Raw genomic sequence first — 25,798 nt, forward strand, 5'->3', positions numbered from 1 at the left:
ACCGACATATGTGAGTAATTAATTTTTGCTATGAAATAAAAACTACATCTTTCATTCTCTACTTGAAATAAATTACATATGTGTTTATTTATGTTGGAAAGTTTGGATTCTTAAACATCAAACCGTTCTTTTACTCCTCATGTGAAAAAGTCAAGTTAAAAAGGAGATTTGTTGAAGTGTTGAGTTATGAAGAATTTAAATTTATGTTTATGATTTAAAATTGTAAAATGGAGTTCATGATAAATGTGCATAGAAGGGAGAATCCAACACCGATTTACTGCAAACTTAAATTATTGAACACCCAATTACCAATAGTCTTTTTGGATTGCCATAAGATAAAAATATTTTACAAAAAAAACTTATAATAATGTAAATTAATACAATTAATTAACACAAATATTAAAAGAATGTATCGTAAAACTTTGAAAGTAAATGAAAACTAAACTTTAATGATAAAAGTATACTTTATAAAACGTAGGATGGGCGACAAAATATACTTTCCAATGTACATAAATTAATATTTCAGTATATGCATTTGAGATATGTTATGAAACAGTACATGAGAGAAGTGTGGGTATGTATATATTTCATTGGATGTTCCAATTGACATCATAGAATAGTATATTATTGATATGAATTTGTAGGGCATATGGATTAAAAACTTTCCAAGTTTTTGATTGTTAACGTGCAATTGTTTGGAGTTGGGGTCCTTATTTATTTCGAACTTGTTTATGTACTAATATTTGGCTACCAATTTCAATACCTCAATACATCTTCATCATGCAAATCAATTTTTTGCCATTATGTTACATAGGACACAAAAATATGATGTATTACAGATGATTTAAATAACTTTTATATGGATGAACAAAAAAGAGATTAATACATTTTTTTTAAAAAAATAAGTAGTTTTATCATGGGAGATGAAAATTAGTGAGAGTTGATAACTTGACATATACTATATTTATACAAATGACCCTAATTTTGTTGCATTAATGTCGAATGATCTAAATTTTGAAAATAGTGAAATGAGAACTAATAATTTTCATATAATACAAAAAAAAAAAAAAAGTACTAATCAACATTAAATTGTCATTAGATCCCATTGTAGTTGTAAGGTTCATCACAATTTTAATAAAGTAAAAAATTCTCGCCCATTATTAGAATATCGTAACCTTGAGAATTATCTCGAATATGCAATTGTGTTCGGAGCTTCGTCAATTCATGATAGGTGATATTTAGGATAATGAATGTAAAAACTTAACGTGATTCATTGTGACATAAGCAAAATGTTTAAAATTTAGGTCATCTAACAATAAGAAAGCTAAAAATTGAGTCACCATATAAAAATATCTATAACAAGACGTAAAAAACACATCAATCGATAACTATTAAAAGATATCGATCGATAATTATTAAAATCACCACAAATTGTTGTATAGTCCATGAATTCATGGTACAATACTAGTCAATCAACATCAACAATTAATTATGTAAATCAACCATTCTCACTTCAAGTCAAAACTTTCCATTATTATTATTTATGTCAACCAATGCTTAAAAAAAAATATAAAAAACACTTAGCTGGTATTTCCTTTTATTTACATTTCCATAAATATTGTAAAACAAATATGCACACATAATTTTTTTTTAAAAAAAGGAAACAATTAAATTTTCATAAAATGAACATACATCCTAACTCTCATTTAAGACTCAAATAAAGAACCTTTCTTTCCTACTCTTGTAGAATATGAACGAGTCCAAGCTTTTATTACAATTTCTTTTTCTTTTGCTTTAGTTTGACAAACCTACAAGAAAACTCAAGCTAGTGTGGTACCAAATCCAGTACACTCCAATGTCTTAGTGGTTAAAGTGATGAATCATGAGGTGGAAGAATGAGAATATTTATTGAAGTCAAGGCATGGGATGACATTCACTTGAGTTATGTACACTGCTCATGGTGCTGACATAGGTTGAGTTATTGTGGTTGCTGAGGTGGAAGAATGAGTTCGACACAACCATTTCCTCTAATGTGAAACCAAACACACCCATCTTCTTGCTTTGAGACTTGCACACTCCAAGGGTTCCCTTGGGCCTAAGACTGCCTCATGGGCTTTAATGTTGCCCAACACAAACTCCTAACTCCTTTTTTCAAAACTCAAATTCAATCCCCTCGAATAAAATGGTAGAACTTCTTGGGGGAAAAAAAAGGTCTTGATAGTTTCACATCTTCCCGAGTTGGACATCAATATTGATATGTATCATTCGAATTACAAGTCTACACAAAAAAATGAGCTTAATAGATTGCTATCAAACAAAAACGATGAATTTGGACGTTTCTTGCTTACCTTTCAAAAAAATTATCAAAAGTCATTGGGCCAACTCCATTTCTCTCTGAACTTATGCTATTCAACTGTGACAAAACTATTTGAAATACAGAAAATAATTCTTATGTTGTTGCCACAGTCCTTTCCACACATTTTGGTACACAATATGTTGACATACATTATTCCTCTAATCATTGATTTCCTAGTTTTATAATGTACCCATGGCCTTAGGACTGGAATAACTTGTCTGTCTTATTTTTTAATTCAAAACATTTTAACACCATTAATTTGTAACAAATTCCATATGTTTTAAAAAATCAAAGTGGGCAAGTTTGTCAATTGGTTTCATCCGTTTCTGGATGAAACCACACGTTATTTAACATATTTAACAAAGACGATACTAAACAAAATTTGAAGATAAAGCAGAACCACTAACCCCCATTGAAAAAAAAATGAAGCATCAAAACAGAGTACTCAAGAGACTTTTAACAAATTAATATTAAAAACAAATAAATAACAGCAATTTTTAAATCAAGGCCCGAGGGTGTGTAAAAAGATAAGTTAGAATAAACAACAAATTCAAAAATTCAAAAGCTATCGAACAAAGTAAAGAATGAGTCCCACAATCAAAGGAGCCGAGCAGTCCAGCAGAAGAAAGAGTTGAAGGAATTTCAAAACAAGTTATTAAATAACAAGACAACATTGGCTACTGACAACTTTAGTACAAAACTAAGAATGTGATTAAAGCTAGAAAAAGAAAACGACGAATACAAATAACAACAGACAAGTAATTGCAAGAATTGCAATCAAAGTACACAAATCACGGTTGTTGTAAACAATAGCTAAGAGAATAAGGATTTGACAAGCACTAACTAAGAACCACAGGATCTAATCTCCATTGCATTAAGCTACAGACCTCCATGTTCTTCACTATTGACTCGGCTCAGATGGTTGCCTTTTCACTTTAGCCTGGCCCACGTGTGCCTGCCACTTGTAGAAAAAATGTGGGTTTTTTATTTATTATTATTTTGTTTTGTTTTGTTTTTTTAGGGAAAAAAGATTGGTATTGGCATATATGCTTATTTTCTCTTAAGAGTTGAAAGCTAATCCATTGAGGCTTTGCCACTTCGGCCACTTAGCATTGATGATGGGAAATGAAACAGAAACAGAGGAGCTGGATTCAGTTGAAAAAAGAAGAACAAATAAAGCGGTTCCTTCTTTAAAAAGTTCGACTTTTGATCAAAGAGACGCCAAATCACGAGACGCTTCTGAACTATCTGCACCTTTTCATTGTCTTTCTACTGCCAAACGACCTAATCCTTCTCCTTATCATTATACACAACCGTGAAAATCAGACCCTTTTCTCTCTTCTACCTCCAAAAATTTTCTTTCTTTCTTTCTTTCTTTCTTTTCTTTCTTCTCCCTTTGATTCCACTCCCTGTAGCCATGAAATCCCAAGTTCTATCTTTAGGGTTGGCTTTTTCTCTGATATGTTCCCTGTCTTTTCATGAACATTTGCCTAACTATACAAAAGGCGTTAATGCTTGACGCGGAAAACTGTTCTTTGTGTTTTTTCTGCCAAGTTTTCTTTTGGGTCTTCGTCCTTGCTACCATTGATTCAATAAATTCATGAAAATCCATATCCAATTATCATTCTTCTTTAGAACCCATGTTTTTGAATCAGTTCATGCATTTCTTAAAATCAATTCATACTTTCAGAAGGAAAATTCCTTACGATTGTTTGCTTTGACATAAAAAAAAAAAAAAAAAAAAAAACAAGCCTGTGTTTGGTATAGACAAAGTCCAATTCACGTATAGAATCTTCATGGCGACCTCATGTTTCGGTTCACTTAGGATTCGTAAATCAAAAAGCAAACCCTTATCAACCCCTTCCTCTTTGAAATCCCAGATGAATTCTGAAATGGAAAATATGGAAAGGAGAAGATTTGATAGTTTGGAATCGTGGTCGATGATCCTAGAGTCTGAAAATGTTGAAACTTGGGAGACATCAAAGGAAGATCAGGAAGAGTGGACAGCTGATTTATCTCAACTCTTCATTGGTAACAAATTCGCCTCTGGCGCTCACAGTCGGATATACCGTGGAATTTACAAGCAGAGAGCCGTTGCTGTGAAGATGGTGAGAATTCCAAACCAAAAGGAGGAAACAAGAGCCAAACTCGAGCAACAGTTCAAGTCCGAAGTTGCCTTGCTTTCTCGTCTCTTTCATCCCAACATTGTTCAGGTAGAATTTCAACCTTCTAGTCTTTTAATTTCCTTTCATCTACCTTTCCCAGTTATTCCTTACAACAGAACCATAGACTTTCTCTCTCTGATATATGAACTGACAAATACAAGTTTTTAAGAATGTTAAATTCATGGCTGTTTGGTGTACAGTTCATTGCAGCCTGTAAAAAGCCACCCGTATACTGCATAATTACAGAGTATATGTCACAAGGAACTCTGAGGATGTATCTAAACAAGAAAGAGCCATATTCACTCTCCACAGAAACAATACTGAGGTTAGCTCTAGACATATCAAGAGGAATGGAATACCTCCATTCCCAAGGAGTAATCCACAGAGATCTCAAGTCAAACAACTTGCTTCTAAACGATGAAATGAGAGTAAAAGTAGCCGATTTCGGAACCTCCTGTCTCGAGACACAGTGCCAAGAATCAAAAGGGAACATGGGAACTTACCGATGGATGGCGCCGGAGATGATCAAAGAGAAGCCTTATACTCGCAAAGTTGATGTGTACAGCTTTGGGATTGTGCTGTGGGAACTCACCACGGCTCTGCTTCCCTTTCAAGGAATGACCCCCGTGCAAGCTGCCTTTGCCGTCGCCGAGAAGGTACCAAATCTCAAACTCCCCCTTCGACAAGTAATGCTGATTTTGATACTTACCCGTTTGAAGAAAAATCACAATCAATCATCGTAATTTTGCAATAATAGAATAGGAGATTAGGGTTTTGAGAGTTGAAATGTCTTACTTGAATTGGGCAGAATGAGAGACCACCATTGCCGGCAAGTTGTCAGCCGGCACTAGCCCACCTCATTAAACGGTGTTGGGCAGCGAATCCGTCGAAGCGGCCGGATTTCAGCGACATTGTGGCGGCGTTAGAGAAATACGACGAGTGTGTGAAAGAGGGACTTCCTCTTGCACACCATAGAAGATTGGTAAACAAAAACGCCATTATTGAACGCTTGAAAGCTTGTGCTTCAACCAGCTCTTCAATACCTGTACATGCTTGATCCTGATCCTGATCCTGATCCTGATCCGCCATAGCCTTCGTAATTCGAAAAGGTATCATTTTGGTCAATTTGAAGCAGGAAGAAGAAGAAGAAGAAGAAGAAGAAGGAAGGAAGGAAAGAAACGATCAAATACTTTGTAAAATGAGAGGGCCCCGCCGTAGATTCAGGTTCAATATCTGGATCTTGAAACATTGGGCCCAACTTCGTCGGCCCAGCCCATTGCAAATCTCACTAATTATTACGGTTACTCTTACTCCATCGGTTTTTAATTATAGTTTTGATCTTCCAAACTAAAAATTTTACTTTTTTTTCTTCTTATTTCATCTTTGAATAGTCCATTAATTTCAATCTAATCTAAATCTTAGCATTCCCTACCCCAATTTATACTTAAAAAAAACATGTTTTCTTACCTTGAATTGAAATAATTTTTTTAAATTTCGGTGGGATGTTTTGTTGATGTAGCTATCAAATATAATAATTCACATATTAACACTTAGATGTTCTTTTAATACAGACGAGGTGTAGGAGATTTTAACCTTAGATATATTCGTTCTTGGATAAGAAGTCTCTAAATTATCACTGACTATTATTATTATATATAAATTATCACTGACTATTATTATTATATATAAATTATCACTGACTAAATTTCTTAGTTTAGCTTTAGATTAGAACGAACTATATCTATTTATATATATATATAGTTCTAGAATCTTGTCTTTATTTTCAAAAGTGTTATTAGTAATCTATCTTTTTTGAAATTTTAACGAGAATTAGAACATAACATATTTCATAGTCAATGATATATATCTAAACTAGATAAGATTACCTTACGTTTAGACTTGAAAGATTCTCGACTTTGTAAATTATTTAATCTTAAATTTAGGTGATTTTAAACTTAACATAATTTGAAAAGATATTGTAAGAAATAAAAAATAGATAGTTGTAAATGTAGTAATTATATTCAAAATAATTAAGTATATAGCAACATTTTAAAAAAATTGCAAATATAACAAAATCTGTCAAAATCTATCAATGATATGAGTCTATCACTCATATCCCATGTACCAAATGTTAGTCTATCACCACCGATAAACCTTAAAAGCCTATCAATGATAGAACTCTATCACCGATAGACTTTGCTATATTTGCAATTTTTTTTATAAAATATTGCTAAATACTTAATAATAATTCTAAAAATTGCTACTTATTATAATTACTCATAATTTTTTTTAGATAACAAAATATTAGAAACATTAAAAAAAAAATTAGTAAAATTCATCGTTAGTGAACCTAAATTTTTAGTACGAAGTTTTGTTTTTCTATACATAACAATTTGCCAAATTAAAAAGTAGAGATATTTGTTTGTTAATGCAATATATAATGAATAGAATATGATAGTCAAAGAGTCCAAATTAAGGGGAAAGGGGAGGAATAAAGGTTTGCACAATATAGAGAATTTATTGAACAGCAAAAAGGGGTAGAGAATAAAGGCAACGACACTTTCTTTTCTTAGAATTATTGGGTTACCATTTATGTTTTTCTTCTTTTTTGTTTCTTTGAAGAAATCGCATTTAATCTTTTCATAATTAAGATACAAATTACGTATTTTTTAAAATTCTTAAAAGCATTATTTTCTTTATTCTTTTCCTCCTGATGTGTATATGGTTTGATGACTAAAGCATTTTTAATATCATTATTCATATAAATTATATCTTATAAAATAGTGTTTGTACTATCATTTGAATAATCCCATTATCAACTTAGGTTGTTTTATTAATTATAACTAACTAACCATACTTCACATCTCTCTTAACTATTATTTTAACATCGCTGCATTATATCAATTAAGATTATATATTGATTTCCTCACATCAAGATTAATCAAAGGCCTACTAATATTGATTTTCTAAAAACAAGTAATTATGTGATAATTATTTAAATAAAGTATTGTTACGACGTATGTTATAATTCATATATGACTACTAAAGACGTATATAGTGACTGTTTATCTTGAATAAACACATTTTATATTTCATGATTAATATCCTATGTTTGAGCTAGCTTCTAATTTCAATTCTAATTAATAACCTATGATATCATGAAAAGATAAATTAAATTAAATTAAATTCACTAAAACAAAAAATACGTTTACATAATTATGTACATTATTCATTAGAAAAATCGAGATGAATGTGACATGCATAGCGACAAAATATAGCAAAAAAAAGAAAATGATAAGACTTCTTTTAAAACATTTGTACCGTTTACGATAATCTTTTAATATTATATTATATTTCATTTAAAAGAAAGGGCATGAAAAAGTGATAGAGCTAAGAATGGACAGTGCTAATTAGTTTAACCAATGTATCTTTTTCTATATGATTAAAGTTGAAAAGAGTTAAAAAGTTAAACCTCTGTTACCTCACATGCTCAACTTTGGGGTCTGTATAACCTTACCTCAAAATTAATCTAACCTCGAGATAGGGCACACTTCCTTTTTTGTCACTTTTAAAATAACTTTGAATTTTATATTTTTAGAACTTTGGATAAATATTATTCTTCAAACTCTGTGACAATGAATACTCCTAAAAGCAAATGGTAAACATACTAAGATATAATAATAAATTAACTACCACACTTTCAAAGGTTACGTTATATAAATTAATATCTACATTAATCTAATTTTAAATATTTGTACAAATTAGACTCTTAGATGATTAAAAAAACGAATTCTTTGTGATACTACATCTAAAGGAGGCGATTTTTTACAATTTATTGGTGTAAGAACATAAGCTCAAAGAAAAGTATTGTGAGATGACATAAAGTTTGTAATTAACTTTATGAAATTGAGATGAAGGATACACTAATCATCCACTATAATTACAAATTTCCACGAAAGAGAGCCACCATATCACGAATACTTTATGAAACTAATTAACCATCTAATACCAACTTTAAAGTTGAAACTACAAATAAGCATGCCTAATTAAGGGCCATAAATTAAAACTACACTGAGGTCCCTCTTATATATATATATATATATATATTATATTTAGGTACTCAATGCCAACTTTAATTTTTCACTTTTTCGGCTTCTCTTTTAGCTTACAACTTTCATGAATTGCAACAAAAGCCCATCATCCACTTCTTACTACACACTTTTTAATGCATTAAAAATAACCATTTTTATGATTATTCACAACTCTTTTTATCTCAAAACTTTTTTAATCAACTTTTTGAGGGACTCTTTTGTCGATCTCTAAGCAAGAAGAAATATTTATCAACAAGAGCAAGTGTAGAGTGAGGAAGACCGATCATAGGTCCACTTTCTTTCTTATTTTTCCTTTTCTTATTTTTCCTTTTCAAAACTACATTCTTGGTGTTCAAAACAAACCCTTGTTTTACCTAAGATGAAATAAATTTTGACCCTTCAAGATTGATTTACACTCCAATATTATAAGTTCTTCGACTCTTCATATTAAGACTCATTTATTTCTGTTGAGTCAAACTGTTAAAAAAAATGAACGAATTTGAAAACAAAACTAACCCGAATGTCGAAATGTAAAATCTAATCTAGGGTGAAAAAGTTTTTTTTTTTTTTTTTTTCCGTTAAAAGATAACACCAAAGAAAGAAATTAAAGATATACCCTATGTGTCACTTCATACACATAACATATCTATATAGCTATTGTGACAATCTTTTTCAACAATTTTTCTATAGTTCGGGCCTACGAAATATCGAAATTATTATTTTAATTTAAAAGGACACCTCATTCTCCATTTGGGAGTGGGAGAATTACTTTGTTGTTTGGTGATGGACAGCCACCAAGAACCTTTCCAAATCCAACTATCAAAAACAATCCCCAAAATACTACCAATTGGGTGTCAAATTTAATTTGCAAAAGGCCATGCATGCACGTCTTGGCAACTCTCTTGCATTCCATATTCATATTCTTTCTATATTTATGTTTAAATTGGTGGGTCATACCCTAAACCCTTTTATCACATCGTTTTCCAATTATAAAGGAAATTCAACAACATAATTAATGATCAATTGTGTAAGAAGTTACTCTCTAGAATGGAATGCAATTCTACTTCTTCAATTGTAATCAAACATACTAAAACCAAATCTAAAATTTACCCTAAATTTGAGTAAGAACACGGAGAAGATTTTCCTGAGTGGAAATTATATAGAGATTATGTTATAATCATTCATTTTTACAAGGGGAAGTAATTTACAGAAAACAGAGCAAACAAAAGTTCAAACCAGAGAAACCAAAAACAGACCCCTATATTCTCCATCTTCTTAGATGATTAGAAGAAGAAGAAGAAGAAGAAGAAGAAGAAGAAATCTACCTTTGCGATTGTTCAATTCTGATTAACCCCAAGCACCCCAAATTTTCTCACCTACAAAACTCACGAATCTTCTCACCGATCCTCTCTCTTCTCCTCCTTCTTCTTCCTCCTCCTCCTCCTCTTTTTCATTCCTCTGTCTCCCGGTCTCCTGCACAGAATCCAACAACACCTCGTTTGTTTTCCCTTTCCCTAAGCTTGACTCACCGTTACCTGATTCGTTGTTCTTCTTTCGTCTTTCCTTTTTGCAATTCCTCTGTGTGCTTGTTGTGGCTTTCGATTTCGTTAATCCATCTTCATAAGCATCGATTATTTCATGAATAAGTTGCCGATTGGGTGACGAATCCCATCTCGCCCAGTATCGTCGATAGCACATGAAACAATCGCAGTCAAAGAGCGGAGCGTGATCGATACCGACTTTCAAGGCGGCAATTTTCCGACCGTTCTTACGGCTGCCGGATAAGTTAGAGAAAGAAGCAGTGGAGTTGGAACAAGAGATGAGATAGGCGAGAACTTCTTTATCATCGGCGGAGAGAGCGACGGTGAGGGCAAATATAGCGGCGGGTAAAAAGGAAAGGAAGTCGGAAATAATAGGCGGCGATGGATGAACGGTGCTTTTCCGGCATAGCTTCTTCATGGTGAGAATAGTAAGAGAGAAACAAGGGTTTTGGCAAGGAGAAAGCGGTGTAGAGTTTTTTTTAGGTTTTTATTTTCCAACTCCGGAGAGAGGAAAGCATTGGAGTTGATGACGTGTGTCTGAGGGTGTAATGGGCGATAGTCCCCTGCAACACACAACACCATTCCAATGCTGCAACGCCACTGATTGATTACTTTTTCTTCTCATCGGACGGCTGGGTTTGATTTGAACGAAAGGGACCCGCCACGATCAGTCTCTTTTCAAACACCCCCCAAATGCGTGTTATCAGTTCGTATACAGTGAAGCATATTTCTAACACTAAATAAAGTCAAAGTCAACTACACCTCAACTTGACCAAACGATGCCGTTTGTGACTCGGCTTCGACTCAGTCTTAGCTATCCACACCACACCACACCACACCACATTCCTTTTCTTTCTTCACCTTTGAATTTAATTTGTTTGAGAAAATAAATCATCATCTGTGGGTTATGCCGAAACAATACTTCTAAGCAATTTTTTAATATCTAAATTCGTCACATAGCTTCATTTTTCTTTTTAATTACTTTGACATATGATGCATGTAATATAAAATATATCATCATCTTCTTCTTTAATTCCTAATGACATGCTTACAGTTTCTTACTTTTATCACAATATATTTAAATACCAAGTTATAAACTTACATTTTCAAATTGTATCAACTATGTTAAACTTCTTGATTTGATAAGCTCGTTCTTTTCGTTGTGATTACCTTTGAAATTGGCTTTGCATTCATCTAAGTGAATAACGAAAGGAAGAGCAAATAAATGAACTATTTAAAAATATTTTATCGATATGTATTAACTTGATTCTTTATAATTTATGTGATTACGGTTTCAATTTATGTATAACAAACATTTATAAAAGTTGATTTAAATTATTACGCTCATTTTTACTTAGGTGCTTTTATGAGTGTTTTATTAGTTTCGGATATAGATAAGAAATTATATAAATAATGTAACGGCTCAATTTCGAGAAAGTTGAATTTCTCGCTACTTTAAAGAGAATAATACGTCATTGATGTTCTTTTCTTTTGGATAATTTGTGTAATCAAAGTATTTATGATCCAAACAAGTATAGTTACGTGGAATAATCATCATTCTTTGCTTTCTTATGAGTCAACTTGATTTGTTCAAAGTATTGGTCATAACTCTACTTTGACCTACGCCTCTCCAAACAAATTTTTATTATACGGCTTTTTAAAGTTGTTCAAGAAAATGATATTTATTCATTTTATCCAAGTTAAATAAAAATAACAAACTTCCAAACGATGAGTGTGATGCTCCAAACAAAAATGAGGAAGAACAACATTTTGCTAGAGTTTATATAGAATTTGGAGGTAAATTACTAATTAAATTTTTTCATATTTTAAATTCTAATAAAAAAATCATATCGAACTACTATCTACCAAATTGAGAGGAGGAATATCGAAAAAAATACAAAGAAACATACATAAAGAAATTGAAGATATAACAAATCCAACATATAACTTAAACCATTTAATTAGTAAATATAGTAAAATAGATATCAAATAAATATTAGGTCAATACCATATGAGTGAATGACATTGTTTTACACCATGATCATAATTAGAAGATTTAGAAGAGAGATAGGAAATGGAATGGTAGAATATAGACTTGTAAGCCAAAGGTGTGAATCATTTAGATTTAGGGTCAAATCCAGATTTAGATTCAGGTGTTTCAGATCTACAAAGCTTTTCAGGCTCACATCCTCTAGTATAAGGATTGACTGGATCTCCTAATATTTTGCACTTACCATTTCTACATCTTGCGCCTCCACCCTCGATGGCACCGTAGCTAATAGGAGTCGCGTTTGTTGAATTTACCATTAATGAACAAACCATGATCGTAGCTATCAAAATAATAAGTGTTTTGTTGGTGTTGCCTACCATTTTAATGATTTTGGTATTGACCTTTCAATTCTTCAACGTTTCGATTCTTCAAATTTTAGTTTGAATGAGGGATGAAAATAATAAGGGAATGGTTTTCAATTTACATTTTTTCCCTTTGAAACAAACCATACCCCATCAATTGCTTTCGCTTGATCTATTTTTAGCATCCTTGGTTATTTTTACTCTTAATTTAGTAGCTTTTTTGTGGTTCTTATTATAATTAGAAAGGAGCCTATGAAATGGTTGTTCAATCGAATAGGAACTCGTGCAACAATTTTTCGAAAAGAAAATATTTGGACGTATCCTTTGATGTACCTATTTTCGTCCATTCCATCAATTTATCTAATTAAATTTTATCATGTGTCAAATTTAACATTTAAAATACGAATATATACCAGACAAGGTGCATATGCAAAGCCAATACAACCAAATGAAAGTTTTAATTCTTCTTGTAATATCCTCATCTATATCTATACTGTGGGTTATATGAGGAGATATTTATTATTTCTTTTTCCACAACCTATTATTATTACTACGATACATGAGCTAATTTTATGAAGAGAAATAAAGATTAAAAAGTTTATTTTGAAGCCAAATTATGATTTGAAATTTTTTTGAAGTAACAATTTCTTAAAACAAAATAAAAATCACTAAAAACATCTGCCACCCTGTCTTTTTCCTTTTTTTTTTCTTCCAATCTATTGATTGAGATATAGAACTATTTCGAGAGCTTTATAAAGTTTAAGTTATTAATGAATTTATCAAACAGTGAATTTGTCCAACTTTTGATATCAAAATTTAAATGAGTGTGCTTATATGATAAACTTATGAACATTGTGGACAAAAATCTAATACCTTTGAAAAACATAAAGATCATAACAAAACTTCTACGTACTTTATATTTTGTCCCATTCTCATTCAACTATACATTTATTTAAGTGAACATATGAATGACGTTGGATTGACAGTAGAGAAAAACATTCTGAAAATAATAATAAAAAGAACAATTTATAATACACCCAATGTTATTTAGTTTGAATGCTTTTCAAAATCACTTTATTTTAAATTAATCGCTTGAAAATTACTATTTTAATTTAGAGAACTATTTTCAAATAAGAAACAAAATATAGCAACACATTAGTTCTTATTCGATTGACTAAGATAAATTATTATTTATATTTATTTATATCATGATAGACACAAATAATACAATCTTTTAAAATAAATTTTCAATTTCAATATTATAATAAGTACGAAAACGACATTATATTTCTAATAAAGTTTAGAATATACAATTAAAGAAACCCTACTTTGACGCCTTTCCAAATAAATTTCTATTATAAGGCGCTTAAAGGTTGTTCATGAAAATGATATTTATTCAGTTTATCCAAGTTAATAAAAATAACATCTTCCCACGTCAGGAAACGATGAATGTGATCCACTAAAAGGGTTTAGGAAGAGCTTTGTAGACGGCTCTTGATCCATGACTCAAGGTGTTTAAGCTCCTCCATGCTTATCGAATGTCCAAGACCGGGATAAGCCTTCAGAATTAGATGAATGAACCATTTCAGATTTTCAATCAAATTTTCCTTATGATTTGTAGGAGAGGAAGTTGCGCAAGTTACCTTGAATTCACAGCTCAGTCCTGCCTTTTCGAGGAATGGTGGCCCGGCTTGCCCAGCTTCAAACAATACGGTTCTGTCGTCGATTCCATGAGACCATAGAATCGGTGTCTGCACAGACAAAACATTCAGACCTAAGAAATTGAGCGGCATTCACACTTTCACAGCTGAAGTAGCCATGATGACAAGCACCTTCCACCATAAATACACGTTATAATTCTAACTTTTGAATAAAGATGTAACAAAAGGGATGTGTTGATGAATGTGGAATCATTTGGTTCATTCTAGAGCTGTTTGGATTGACAATGTAGTTAAAATGATTGAAGTGTTCTGATAAAAAGAAATGCTTTCGCTGCTTCAGTCATATGGAATTCAATTCAAACTGCACGTTTTAAATCCCAAAAAATGATCACCAAGGAACTTTATGAAAATAAACCCCCTAATCCAATAACATATCACCAGTGAGCAAACTCTTAGGGAGAACAAGCTCATATAACAATTTCAAAGTATGATCACATGGTCGCAGAAAGAGTGAAGTACCCGTTTTGCATCTGGATGTATTCGGTCAATAATGGTTGAGTTGAAAGGAACCCATCCACTAAATACTGCACCTCCTCCTAGAGTTTTTGGATATAGAAGAACACTGGCTAATGTCAAGGCACCTGCGAGAAGTTACCAGCAATAAGAAGGAACTACCATACAGGGTCTATAGATACGCATCTCAAGCAAATATAGATGGGAGAAGAAAGACTAAAACCTCCTTGACTGAATCCACACACAAATATGTTATTTGGACTTATGCCACCATCTACCACTTTGTCTATCTTTGCATGTACACTTTGTACTGCTTCAAGTACAGAGCTTTCAGCCTTCGGAGAATCCTGATTCATGAAAGAATCTGAGATTTTAAAGAAAGACTATATAAAACCTTAAAAAAAAAAAAGAAGAAGAAGATGAAAGAAAACTGAAAAGGAAACGGCTAGCATTCCCCTCTTGGCGATTCTTCAGGTTCTTTTCTCTTTGCTTAACCCTTTTAAAAGAAGTCAACAATAATCCATTGTCCATAGAATTAGAGCAAGTCTTCAGAAGTTTTAAGCGGAGATGCATCTTTTTAGAGGCATTAGCCCATTTTTAACAATTGAAGAGTTCAAAAATAATAATTAACCTTTGCTACAAAAGAAAAAATCTTCACATGGTACAACATTTTTAAGAAGAAAAAGAGTATATAAAGATGGGTTAATGCCTCAACTTACAGCAGTAACTGGAATCTCATGAATGTCAAACCATGAAGGCATTACAGCACCATCTGCAAGTTGAATGAAAAAGGCAAATTGAAGAATAAGAAGACTAAAACACTTGTTTAAAAGGGAAGATGCTGAAGACAACAAGTGGCAGTAGGGGTCGCAATCATAGGCCTATCACATTCTTGGCTATGCACAGGAGAACGAACGGAAATATATGCATTTCAGTTATTTGTCACCCCTTTCTCTTTAGTTTTCAGGTTATAATCACCCTAGGCTGTCCAAGTCATTCATTGCAGAAAAAACTGACACAGTCATCTCTCAAGGTAAAATTTACTACAATGGATAGTAATCTAATAATTGATAAAGAGCAACAAACCTCCCACATAACTCTACAATGGTATGATATGGCCCACTGACTTTGTTTTTGAAATCACCCAAAAACCAACGAAGATAATTGTTCTTACTTGCTAAAGCAAGTTCAGGTTCAGGCATCACACTTTTATCCGATATCATTCTAAAGCATTTAAGCACAAGGTCTGTCTTCCTCGGATCAAGACCAATAGTGATATTCAAGTTCATCATTTCAAATTCAATACACGAAGCATATAAGTTCTTTAATTCGAACAAGGAATAGGGTCAATTAACACAAGGATATCAAACCCATAAAACTACACTCCCATAACATGGGAAGATAATTCACGCAATAAGCCAAAAACATACTGATCAAATAAAACCTAACGCAAGCAATTTCATCCAAGCCATTTACGGACAGAGGAAAAACCCTAAAAATGAAACCATAAAAACTTACAATTACAGGTGACAGGGTTGTTAGGAGCAGAGGGGAAGGACCAGGAAGTGCGCTTAAACTCAGGGGAAGTGAAGAGACTCTTAATTGGCTCGTTGGCAGGACCCGAATCTCCTAATCCATGAAGCCAGAGGATGAAACTTCGAGCAGCCATGGGATGTGGGGTTGTTGAAGAAGATGAGTGAGGGGAATGAAATAGAACAAAGAGAATGGTTGCGGCGAGGGTGGCTACAGAGAGTGTGATGGGCTTGGTTAGTTGCAGACGAACCGATGGAGTAGGCATAGTTGGTCTCCCATGGCCATCGCTTCTTCTCGTCTAGAGTTATTGCAGAATTTTCTTCACGTTGACATGTTACTATATGTTATAAATCTCATATCATCTTTATAATCAAAACTACTTATATTGTTCTACATAAGGTATATATTTTACTTCTCAAAAATATATTTACTTCACCTAAACACATGAGAAATTAATAAATTCAATGTTTGAATTTTCTTAACCTTACTATATTTTAAAAATATTTAATCCGGTTAATTTGAAAAGAATCTAAGACATAAGGTCTAAGGAATAACATGTGGTTTGTTGTAAAAAAAAACTTATCGTAAATATAGACATATAATATAATTTATTAACTAAACCTCTTATTTTTAAATATAGGAATCATGTCAGTACCATCAAAACTAAGCTAACTTTGTTATATTAGATATATAAGAGAGAAAAGATAAAAGTTAAATTTGAAATTGAAATATTGGATATTGGAGATGATGCAAATTTTAGAATCCACAACGACTGTTATGTTGCAGTCCCATACTAACTTAGTTCCCAGTTTCTACATAACTTACATCCTTTGGTATAACTATTGAGTGGGCGCTGGATCTCCAAGGTTTTGGCAATGACCCTGGAACAGTTTAGTCTTTCCATCCTCACCAATGATGCCATAATAGAGTTTGCCTTCGTTGGAGTTACTATAAATGAGCAAATCATCATCATAGGTGGAGGCTGCCATTTTGATGCCTTTACTCTTATTTATATATATCTTCCGCTTCAATATTACTATGAATGAAGGTGGAGAGAATGAGGCAATGAATTTCACTTTATATTCGCCTTTTGAAACAACCATAGCAATGAATTTCCTATTTCTCACTTTTTTTCCCCACAAGCTTGGGTGGTTTTGGCTTGTTCGTGGTTGATATTATCGATGTTATTCGAACAAGTCATTGAATCGAATAGTGAAATGAATCGTTGTGTTACATTATTGTCACTTTTTCAAAATTGATCCACATTTTTTTTATCATTTATTTTTATCTACCTAGTTAAGAAACATGTGTACTGAAAATCTCGTGGTTTGACAAAATGTATCTTGAATTCATAAAATGTATTTGGTCTTTGAGATTTCAAATCAGATACTTTAGTCTCTTCTTTATTCTTCTTATTCTTTTTTTGCCTTACTCTTCTATTGCTGTTGTTGTTGTTATATATATATATATATATATATATATATATATATATATATATATATATATATTCAACAAAAACACACTTTCGATTGTAGGCAAAACTACATGAAGTTGATTGTTTCAAATCTTGTTATTTCAATGGTATAAAAATAAATTTACATTCGTTGATAATTATTTTTCAATTAATGATTTAACAAACGCAAACCGATATTAGAGAAGTGAAAATTGAATTGTGAATTTTTTTTATAGTATCTTTGTCGATCAAGGACTTACATAAATCCCTATATACATAAAAATTACTCTGATGATGATGTGAAATTTTGATCGGCATGGGCAAGTGAAAACCATAAAGTCAATAGAGAAAAAGGAAAAACGAGATTTGATTGATTTGCTCGTGTCAAAATCATCCATACAATACTATATTCAATCTAAAGTCTTAGAAATATAAAAGTTGAGCCTATTTAAACAAGAAATAAACCGGTTTTCTATAATAAAAATTTAATTCTATAATTCGACCACAATGTCATGTACCATGTAAAAAGTTTCCAAATTGATACTCATAAATTCTTTGGAAGAGGTTAAAATATTTGATAGGTTATAAGAGTAATTAGAGATAAATAAAATGTGATCTAGTTAGTTACTTGTAATTGTAAGGCAAGTCAGACAGTTAATGTGTGGTTAATAATAATCACTCTTGTCGCTCATGCATATGTACTAAGATGGTTGTATATAGGTTTGATCTTCCATGGTTTTTAACATAAAAATCAATTGGATCGAAAATTCGATTTTATATATTAATAACAATCCATCGTGTATTTGATTTATCTAATTCTTTTATCTCCTATCTCTCCCCTACTATCTACACAGCTGAGAGGAGGAATATCGAAAAGAATATAGAGAAACATACATAAAGAAATCGAAGATTAATCCAACATATATCTTAAACCATTTAATTAATAAATTCAATATCACGTAAATGTCAGTGAGTGAATGGCATTTGTTTTACACCATGATCATAATTAGAAGAATTATAAGAGAGATAGGGAATGGAATGGTAGAATAGAGACGTGAAAGCCAATAGTGTAAATCATTTAGATCCAGATCTACAAAGCTTTTCAGGCTCACATCCTCTCGTATAAGGATTGGCTGGATCTCCTAATATTTTACACTTACCATCTCTGCATATTGCGCCTCCATCCCTACCCATGGCACCATAGGTAATAGCAGTCGCATTTGTTGGATTTATCATGAATGAACAAACCATAATCATAGCTATCAAAATAACAAGTGTTTTGTTGGTCTTGCCTGCCATTTAAACGATTTTGGTATCACCCTTTCAAATCTTCAAATTTTAGTTTGAATGAAAGGCAAAAAGAATGAGAATGGTTTTCAATTTATATTTTCCCTTCGAAACAAATCATACCCCATCTATTGCTTTCACTTCATCTATTTTTAGGATCCTTGGTTATTTTTACTCTCGCTAATCTATCGAAAAAGGTTGAAGGTAAATTTAATTATATACACTCCCAAGTCCCAAAAAATAGAAATCAATATTAAATTAAAAGAAAATGACATTAGAGTTACTTAATCACACGACTTTCATGGATCATGAATAGAGGACTGATTTCATCTTAAGTCATCATTTAACCCCAAAACTTAAAATTGATATATAAAAGCAAGTTTAATCATGCATCACCAACAAATTTAATCGAATTTAACATTTAAAGTATGATTATATACCAACCAAAGAGCATGAAAACCTATACACATAATTGTAATAATCTTATCTGTATCTATAATATGGATATGTATGAGGAGATATTTATTATTTATTTTTCCGCAACCTATTATTATGATAGGTTGGGTAATTTTATAAAGAGAAACAAATATTAAATTTTTTATTTAAAAGCCAAATTATGATTTGAAATATTTTTAAACTCAATAATTCCTTAAAAGAAAAAAAACATCTATGAATCACTTTTACAGATTGAAATTTTGAAGTATTTTAAGAGCACTATAAAATTTATATTATTAATGAATTTGTCAAACAGTTATTTTGCCCAATTTTTAATATCAAAATTAAAATGAGTTTGTTTATATTATCAACACAAAAATCTAATACCTTTAAAAAAAACAATTAAATAGACTTTGAACTATAAGAGATACTATTTCTCATATTTTTACCAGCCAACCCATAAAAGATGCTATTTTTCATATTTTTACCCTAAACCAACTCATTTAGTATTTTTTAAAATGACTTTATTTTAAATTAAATATATGTTATAAGCATTAGATTAATATAAAGTGTTATCTATATTTATTTATATCATGATAACACAGATGATATTCTTTTTAATCTATATTTATAGATATTTTTAATATTATTATAAGTTTGAAAACAATACTATATTTCTAATAAATTTTAAAATACAACAATTAAGGAAACCCTATCTCATCGCCTTGAAATATCAACGGCCAGGATCTCTCGTACCCACTACATTCCTCTTCACTGAAATCTTCTATTAAATGGCCTCGCTAGGGTTTAACAACCTCATCGTTCCTCTGTCCTCTCACCGCAGCTTCTTCAACACCTTCGCCAGCTTATCGATTCCGTTCAGTCAGTCTTCAACAGTTTCGTCGCTCTGAAACTTTTTTCTTTCGTCTTTGAATTTTGTTTCTTACGATCTGTTTTTCTCGAGGCTGTATTGTACCAAGAGCAGGGCGATGGCCCTGTTCTTGACCTGCCGTTGAGGCTGCAGCTAAATCAATCCATGGAAGTTTACTGGCCGGTTGTTGTTTCAGATCTAATCTGATCTTCATCGACGAATCTGCTTACCGAACTTCTTACATTTTCTTTATAAGAATCTCTTGTTTTGTTTGATTATGAGAAGGAGAGATGAGTGAAATGGCATAGTTTTTAGCCTTTTTTCATGAGAACCTTCTCTCACATTAAGTTTTTCTGTCACCTTCCAGGCAAGCTGCTTTGATTTCCCAATAGCTTGCGTCTATCGGTGACTACAATTTTTCTATTTTCTCTGGTTTCTAGGTCTTGAAGGCTGACGAGCTCGAAACTGGGATCGAAATCGAGTTTGCAATTCTTTGATATATTAAACCAGAACACTTGTTAAAAAACAATATAGATCTATTATTGGGTATGTCCTTGGAATTTGTTGCTAGAATCAAAGCTAAAACCCCCCAATTAAAAATCTGTATAGATTGCTCTGAATTTGGGTGCAACTTTGGACCAAAAGATGCAGAAGAACACTAAGAATCAAACCCTAACTATACAAATTATCAATATGAACTAATTTTATATACACTTTATTGACCTATTAATCCTACAGAAGTAACTCATTGCCACCAAAAACAGCAGTTAAATTCCCAACTCTGATACCTGCATTTCGGCCGAAATCTCCCCTACAATAGTAGGATTTAAAACAGGGTAAACTCATTTCCGACGGTGAAGTTTCTGCTTCAGCCGATCCTGACACTTTGTGGTTCGTAGTTCGTTTGTAAGAACCAAACCATTTTGCTTGCATGTACCCATTTCTTCTCCACGGAGGTATATGCATATTCCTCTTTTTCATGGACTCTTTCATGGCAGAGCACATTAGCTTCACCACCTGCTTCAATTCATCCAAAGTTCCGACGAAAATCTCCGGAAATGTGTTGAGTAATGATACGTATTTACTTGTTGGTCGGGCAATTTCAAATTCTCTAGCTAAAAAGATTTCTACGATGTATCGATTTCCACCAAAATTGACGTCGATATACTCATGATCACCTGCCGGAAATGCCCGGAGTTTCTCCATCTTCGATTTGCAAAGACCTGTTTGCATTCAAATGAGTGAATTGAACAATGAATTAAACTGTCCGTTTGAATTTTAAAGAAGGATAAAAAAAACATCACCGGCATCAAAGCCTTTTCTTCGCAAATGTGCCATCAATTGACGATTAATCCCCGGTACCGATCTTCCACCAACGAGCTTCAGAGCTTGTTCTGTTTCAATTCTGATTTCCTCGTTCTTGTTTTCTAAGGAACCAAACAGATTCCGCAACTTGACAACCCCTGCATCCGAATCAAAGGAAAAACCGTCTGATTCTTCAGTACAGCTATCTTCCGTCTCTCCTTCCTTAAATTCGAAATCACCCTTTTCAATGAACGACTTAACGAGGTCGAAAAGGTCGGCGGTGGGTTTTTCCGGCGAATGGTCGCTACCGCTCTCCCAGACGGAGGAATCAGCACCGTAGCGGAAGACTGCGGCTAACCTATCCATTTGAATTGGGAATTAAATTCGTGATGGGTTTTTGGTTTATATTGTTGTGATAGTATTAGTTGGTTGAGATTGAGAAGAAAGTGGTATGGAAAAGCGGGAGAATGTGGTCATGGTGTGGAGAAGATGGAGTAATGGTGTTGTTTACGGTACGGAGTTGTGCGTTTATATAGAGATTTGGAGGTTGAGTCATGGAGAGATGGCGGTGACGGCGTTTTTTTTTCCAACAATTCAATTATTTTGTTTGGAGAAAAGAAAAAAGAGTGTAAATTGAGGTTTGTTTTTACCAAATACTTTTCCTTCACGGGAAATATAACAAACATTGGAGTACACGGACAACGTTATCTACTTAATTTAATTTAATCAAAGATTACTCACTCTAATGTTATGATGTATACATAAAGATAAACTCAAAACATATATTTTGAATAAAACTGGAGAAAAATACGTCCAACCCTCCATTACTTTGATTATTATTATTATTATTATTATTATTATTATAGAGAGTAATGTTATGTAATGGATAAAGAAAGGATGGGAGAATGGAGTTTGAATGTGAAAGACTTATGATGACATGCAACACTCATATGTATCCCACGTGTTTCCCACGAGCGTCATATTGACTCTCTACAGTCTTACTTAACACGTCACGTCCTTTTCTTGTCGTCATTTACACGTCATCTTCCTTTGCTCGGCTGGATGCGGAAATTTGGCGCTGCCTAAAACGCATATTCTTTCTTTCTCCTTATTCTCTCTTTTCTTTTTTCTTTTTTCTTTTTTTAATTTTCTTTGGCATTATTATTATTATTATTAAAATATTAATTATTAAATTAGGGTTTATCCTTTGTAGGATGACCAGATTCAATGAATCTTCCTTTTATCACTTTCTTGCCCAATGGGTTCTTCTCCTTATTTTGAGGGGGTGTGATGAAATAATCAGCTTCTAATCCAATAATCTTATCCACACTTTCCTTTCTACCATTTTTTACATTTCAATAGCCCCCTTTCTCATTTTTTAGACCTTTCATTTAGGTTAGTTTTTTAAGGTGATATTTTTAGTTTTCGAAGTTATTTGAAATATTTAAAATTATCCTCTTTTAAAATTGATCTTTAGTTGACTAAAGAAAAATAAATAATGAATTTGATTTTAATTTTGTACTAGCGGAAAAGGTGTGAAATTTAGAAGGATGATTTTTCTACTCATCATCAACAAAGCATTTCTTTGACAAAACATTTCTCGCAAAAAAAAAAGTAAAAGTAAAACCCCACCGAAGGTCTTAAGGAGATGAGAGACCAGAGTTCGATGGATATAAAAGTTCCAAGTCCCTGAGAAGAATACAAAACCTCAATTGCAATTTAATCAAACATATTCTTTTGGTGGGCCCGATTGTCTGCTCAGATTAGTGAGAGTTTGGGTGTGGTCGTATGCTGGGCCTAGGGCGGGTGGTTGGGCTTCTTGTGCCATTGGGCCAATAGTGTCGGCAAGCACCGGCCCGGCCCGGGCGGCGGCTGAAAACTTCTGTTCTTCCTTCAAATAAAATCTCGACACGGAAAAAAGTCGTAATGAACACGAAGTACGAACGAACGGTGAAGGAAATGGGAGAGGATTCACATTCAAGGACGAAGAATTGAACAAAATTATATAAATCTATTTCAGAAAGAAAAAGAAGAAGCATATAAACTATTTAAAATTCGGAGCTTTATTTAAACAACAGCAAAAAAAAAAAAAAAAAAAAGAAAAAAAAGAAAGCAGCTGGTCTTCGTCCCGTTCTTCCTTTGAAGGCGAAGACGGATTAGACTGATCTGTTTCCCGTCCAAATCTGAGAAATGAACACCAACAAAAGACTCGTCTTCATCAGCTAAAACGGTTCGTTTTTCATCCTTAATGGAATTTTTGGCCTACAATGTTTCCTTATCTCCTCGGCTATTGATTGATTTTGCGTTTTCTTTTCCGATTTTCCCCTTTGGATTGAAGTATTCAAGACCAGCAAGAACTGGGTTGGTTGAATCTTTGGTTTATCTTTTATTTTTATTTGATTCCGTATACAAACATATGGCAGTGTCATGCGGGCAATCGTTCATGAATCGTATTAGATCTTGTTATTTGCCCGATTTGTTGTATTCCACCGATAAACATGGCTACCCCAATTCATGGAATGGAATATGCATTCTGGGATCTGCTTATTGCGTTCTACATTTTGGGTTGTGATTTGATTAACCTCTTAGATGGGCATTTTGACATAGGATTACTGTTAATTAGAGCAATTTATAGGATACACGACGAAAACAATTTTTGGGGTTTGTATATTCTCAAATTTATATGAATCTGAGAATGCTTAGCCTAACGAGCTAATATATTCCAAGTAGCAGAAACTTTAGCTTGAATTTGTTCGGCACTTGGTTTAGAATTTGATGGTTATATAAAAACCTTCTACTTCAGGATCTTTTGGTGAATATTAACGGAATCTAAGGCGACAGTGGTGGAGGATGGCTGATGGAATATCAAGTTTCTGGGGTCCTGTAACATCTACGACAGAGTGCTGCGAGAGGAATTATGCTTATTCTTCTTATATTGCTGAGTTTTATAATACGGTCTCAAACATCCCAACCATTCTTTTGGCTCTGATAGGTCTTGCAAATGCCTTGCGACAGCGTTTCGAGAAGAGATTTAGTGTGCTTCACATATCAAACATGATACTAGCCATTGGTAGTATGTTCTACCATGCCACATTGCAAAAAGTGTAAGTTCAAATAGCAACAGATTCATAATGTGATTTGATATTTTGTTCAAACTACTTGAATAATTTAGGTGGTCTAGCTGCTGATTTATATTCATTTCATGTGGCCGGTGGGATGTTGGATATGTTCTTGAAATTTATGGTTTTGAATGTTTATTTACAACAAGCAATGATGAAGCTTTGTTTTTTAACCAGGCAACAACAAGGTGATGAAACACCAATGATCTGGGAGATGCTTCTTTACATGTACATTCTCTATTCACCAGATTGGCATTACCGAAGTACGATGCCAACGTTTCTCTTCCTCTATGGAGCCATGTTCGCTGTGGCTCACTCAATTCTTCGCTATGACATTGGTTTCAAGGTGCACTATGTGATTCTCTGTCTCCTCTGCATACCTCGGATGTACAAATATTATATATACACAGAAGATGCTTCGGCTAAGCGGTTAGCGAGGCTGTACTCATTGACTCTTCTCTTAGGCACTTTCTGTTGGGTTAGCGATCGGGGTTTGTGCGAGAAGATATCACACTGGATAATCAATCCTCAAGGTCATGCCCTGTGGCATGTTTTCATGGGTTTGAGTTCCTATTATGCGAACACATTCTTAATGTTTTGCCGGGCGCAACAAAGAGGATGGTCCCCTAAAGTACTTCATTTAATGGGAGTTCTCCCCTACGTGAAGATTGAGAAACCAAAAACACAATAAGAAGACAAGACAGGCAAAATTTTGACCTATGTTGAGTGTTTCCATGGAAGTAGTGAGATTTAAAAGAAAAAAGAAAAAAAAAAAAAAACAATCTTTTTGGCAATGTTGTTTCTTTTCCTTCTTTTCACTAAGGAACGAATAGAAACTTAGATTTTTTGTAGTAAAAAACACTTATGTATTTTTGTTAATTGACGTGGGGCATTCTTATTTCAGAAAACATATTGATTTAACCATTGATTTTAACATTTTAGTAGAAAGGTTTTAACTCTTCAAATGAATTGAAAGGTTCGGTACACATACTAATCTGAAATGGGTACACAACAATTCAACTTTTTCCTTTTTTCAATTTGTGGTCAGGAATATTTGCAATTCGGTACATGGCATATTCTCTTTAGTTAATGAATATAAACCTTATATACAAATGT

At 32.9% G+C, this 25,798-nt stretch overlaps 4 protein-coding genes, 1 long non-coding RNA gene and 1 other non-coding gene across 9 annotated transcripts; 2 read left to right on the forward strand and 4 right to left on the reverse strand.

The window, feature by feature from the left end:
- Positions 1-1,718: 1,718 nt before the first annotated feature.
- LOC127150602 (uncharacterized) lies at positions 1,719-5,465 on the reverse strand. Its single transcript, XR_007823100.1, has 2 exons — positions 5,317-5,465; positions 1,719-5,225 (listed from the first exon to the last, which is right to left on the reverse strand). It is a non-coding gene; the product is annotated as an uncharacterized LOC127150602 (long non-coding RNA).
- A 4,263-nt stretch (positions 5,466-9,728) lies between these two features.
- On the reverse strand, positions 9,729-10,671 carry LOC103484646 (uncharacterized). The gene has a single exon (XM_008441833.3). The coding sequence runs from the start codon at positions 10,569-10,571 to the stop codon at positions 9,960-9,962; it is 612 nt and encodes a 203-aa protein (XP_008440055.1). The 5' UTR covers positions 10,572-10,671; the 3' UTR covers positions 9,729-9,959.
- A 3,066-nt stretch (positions 10,672-13,737) lies between these two features.
- LOC103484650 (probable carboxylesterase SOBER1-like) lies at positions 13,738-16,598 on the reverse strand. The gene is made up of 6 exons (XM_008441836.3): positions 16,198-16,598; positions 15,399-15,451; positions 14,903-15,026; positions 14,686-14,807; positions 14,149-14,256; positions 13,738-14,064 (listed from the first exon to the last, which is right to left on the reverse strand). The coding sequence occupies exons 1-6, from the start codon at positions 16,475-16,477 to the stop codon at positions 13,975-13,977; spliced, it is 777 nt and encodes a 258-aa protein (XP_008440058.1). The 5' UTR covers positions 16,478-16,598; the 3' UTR covers positions 13,738-13,974.
- A 3,583-nt stretch (positions 16,599-20,181) lies between these two features.
- Positions 20,182-22,096, reverse strand: LOC103484651 (uncharacterized). The gene is made up of 2 exons (XM_008441837.3): positions 21,563-22,096; positions 20,182-21,481 (listed from the first exon to the last, which is right to left on the reverse strand). The coding sequence occupies exons 1-2, from the start codon at positions 21,927-21,929 to the stop codon at positions 20,991-20,993; spliced, it is 858 nt and encodes a 285-aa protein (XP_008440059.1). The 5' UTR covers positions 21,930-22,096; the 3' UTR covers positions 20,182-20,990.
- On the forward strand, positions 20,403-20,504 carry LOC127150794 (small nucleolar RNA snoR109). Its single transcript, XR_007823375.1, has one exon. It is a non-coding gene; the product is annotated as a small nucleolar RNA snoR109 (small nucleolar RNA).
- Positions 22,097-23,489: 1,393 nt separating the features above from the next.
- LOC103484652 (alkaline ceramidase) lies at positions 23,490-25,603 on the forward strand. 4 transcript variants are annotated; one of them, XM_051088662.1, is made up of 5 exons: positions 23,490-23,793; positions 23,902-23,924; positions 24,367-24,667; positions 24,860-25,028; positions 25,147-25,603. In XM_051088662.1, the coding sequence occupies exons 3-5, from the start codon at positions 24,414-24,416 to the stop codon at positions 25,201-25,203; spliced, it is 480 nt and encodes a 159-aa protein (XP_050944619.1). In that variant the 5' UTR covers positions 23,490-23,793; positions 23,902-23,924; positions 24,367-24,413; the 3' UTR covers positions 25,204-25,603. The 4 variants fall into 4 exon arrangements, with proteins under 4 accessions (XP_050944619.1, XP_050944618.1, XP_008440062.1 ...); XM_051088661.1 differs by lacking the exon at positions 23,902-23,924 and having other exon boundaries at positions 23,493-23,793; XM_008441840.3 differs by having other exon boundaries at positions 23,494-23,793; positions 24,860-25,603.
- Positions 25,604-25,798: the final 195 nt, after the last annotated feature.

The sequence above is a fragment of the Cucumis melo genome, chromosome 8 (assembly GCF_025177605.1).
Source record: "Cucumis melo cultivar AY chromosome 8, USDA_Cmelo_AY_1.0, whole genome shotgun sequence".
NCBI lineage: Eukaryota > Viridiplantae > Streptophyta > Magnoliopsida > Cucurbitales > Cucurbitaceae > Cucumis > Cucumis melo.

What these genes read in the sequence shown, in the direction of transcription:
- LOC103484646 (XM_008441833.3), bottom strand. Translation starts at nt 10,571, where the DNA reads ATGAAGAAGCTATGCCGGAAAAGCACCGTTCATCCATCGCCGCCTATT.
- LOC103484650 (XM_008441836.3), bottom strand. Translation starts at nt 16,477, where the DNA reads ATGCCTACTCCATCGGTTCGTCTGCAACTAACCAAGCCCATCACACTC. An exon ending in CAACCCTGTCACCTGTAATT is followed by an intron (nt 15,452 to 16,197) that starts GTAAGTTTTTAT and finishes TTCAACTTGCAG; the next exon opens with ATGGTGCTGTAATGCCTTCA. An exon ending in GTGTGGATTCAGTCAAGGAG is followed by an intron (nt 14,808 to 14,902) that starts GTTTTAGTCTTT and finishes AACTTCTCGCAG; the next exon opens with GTGCCTTGACATTAGCCAGT.
- LOC103484651 (XM_008441837.3), bottom strand. Translation starts at nt 21,929, where the DNA reads ATGGATAGGTTAGCCGCAGTCTTCCGCTACGGTGCTGATTCCTCCGTC. An exon ending in AAGAAAAGGCTTTGATGCCG is followed by an intron (nt 21,482 to 21,562) that starts GTGATGTTTTTT and finishes GAATGCAAACAG; the next exon opens with GTCTTTGCAAATCGAAGATG.
- LOC103484652 (XM_008441840.3), top strand. Translation starts at nt 24,414, where the DNA reads ATGGCTGATGGAATATCAAGTTTCTGGGGTCCTGTAACATCTACGACA. An exon ending in CATGCCACATTGCAAAAAGT is followed by an intron (nt 24,668 to 24,859) that starts GTAAGTTCAAAT and finishes TTTTTTAACCAG; the next exon opens with GCAACAACAAGGTGATGAAA.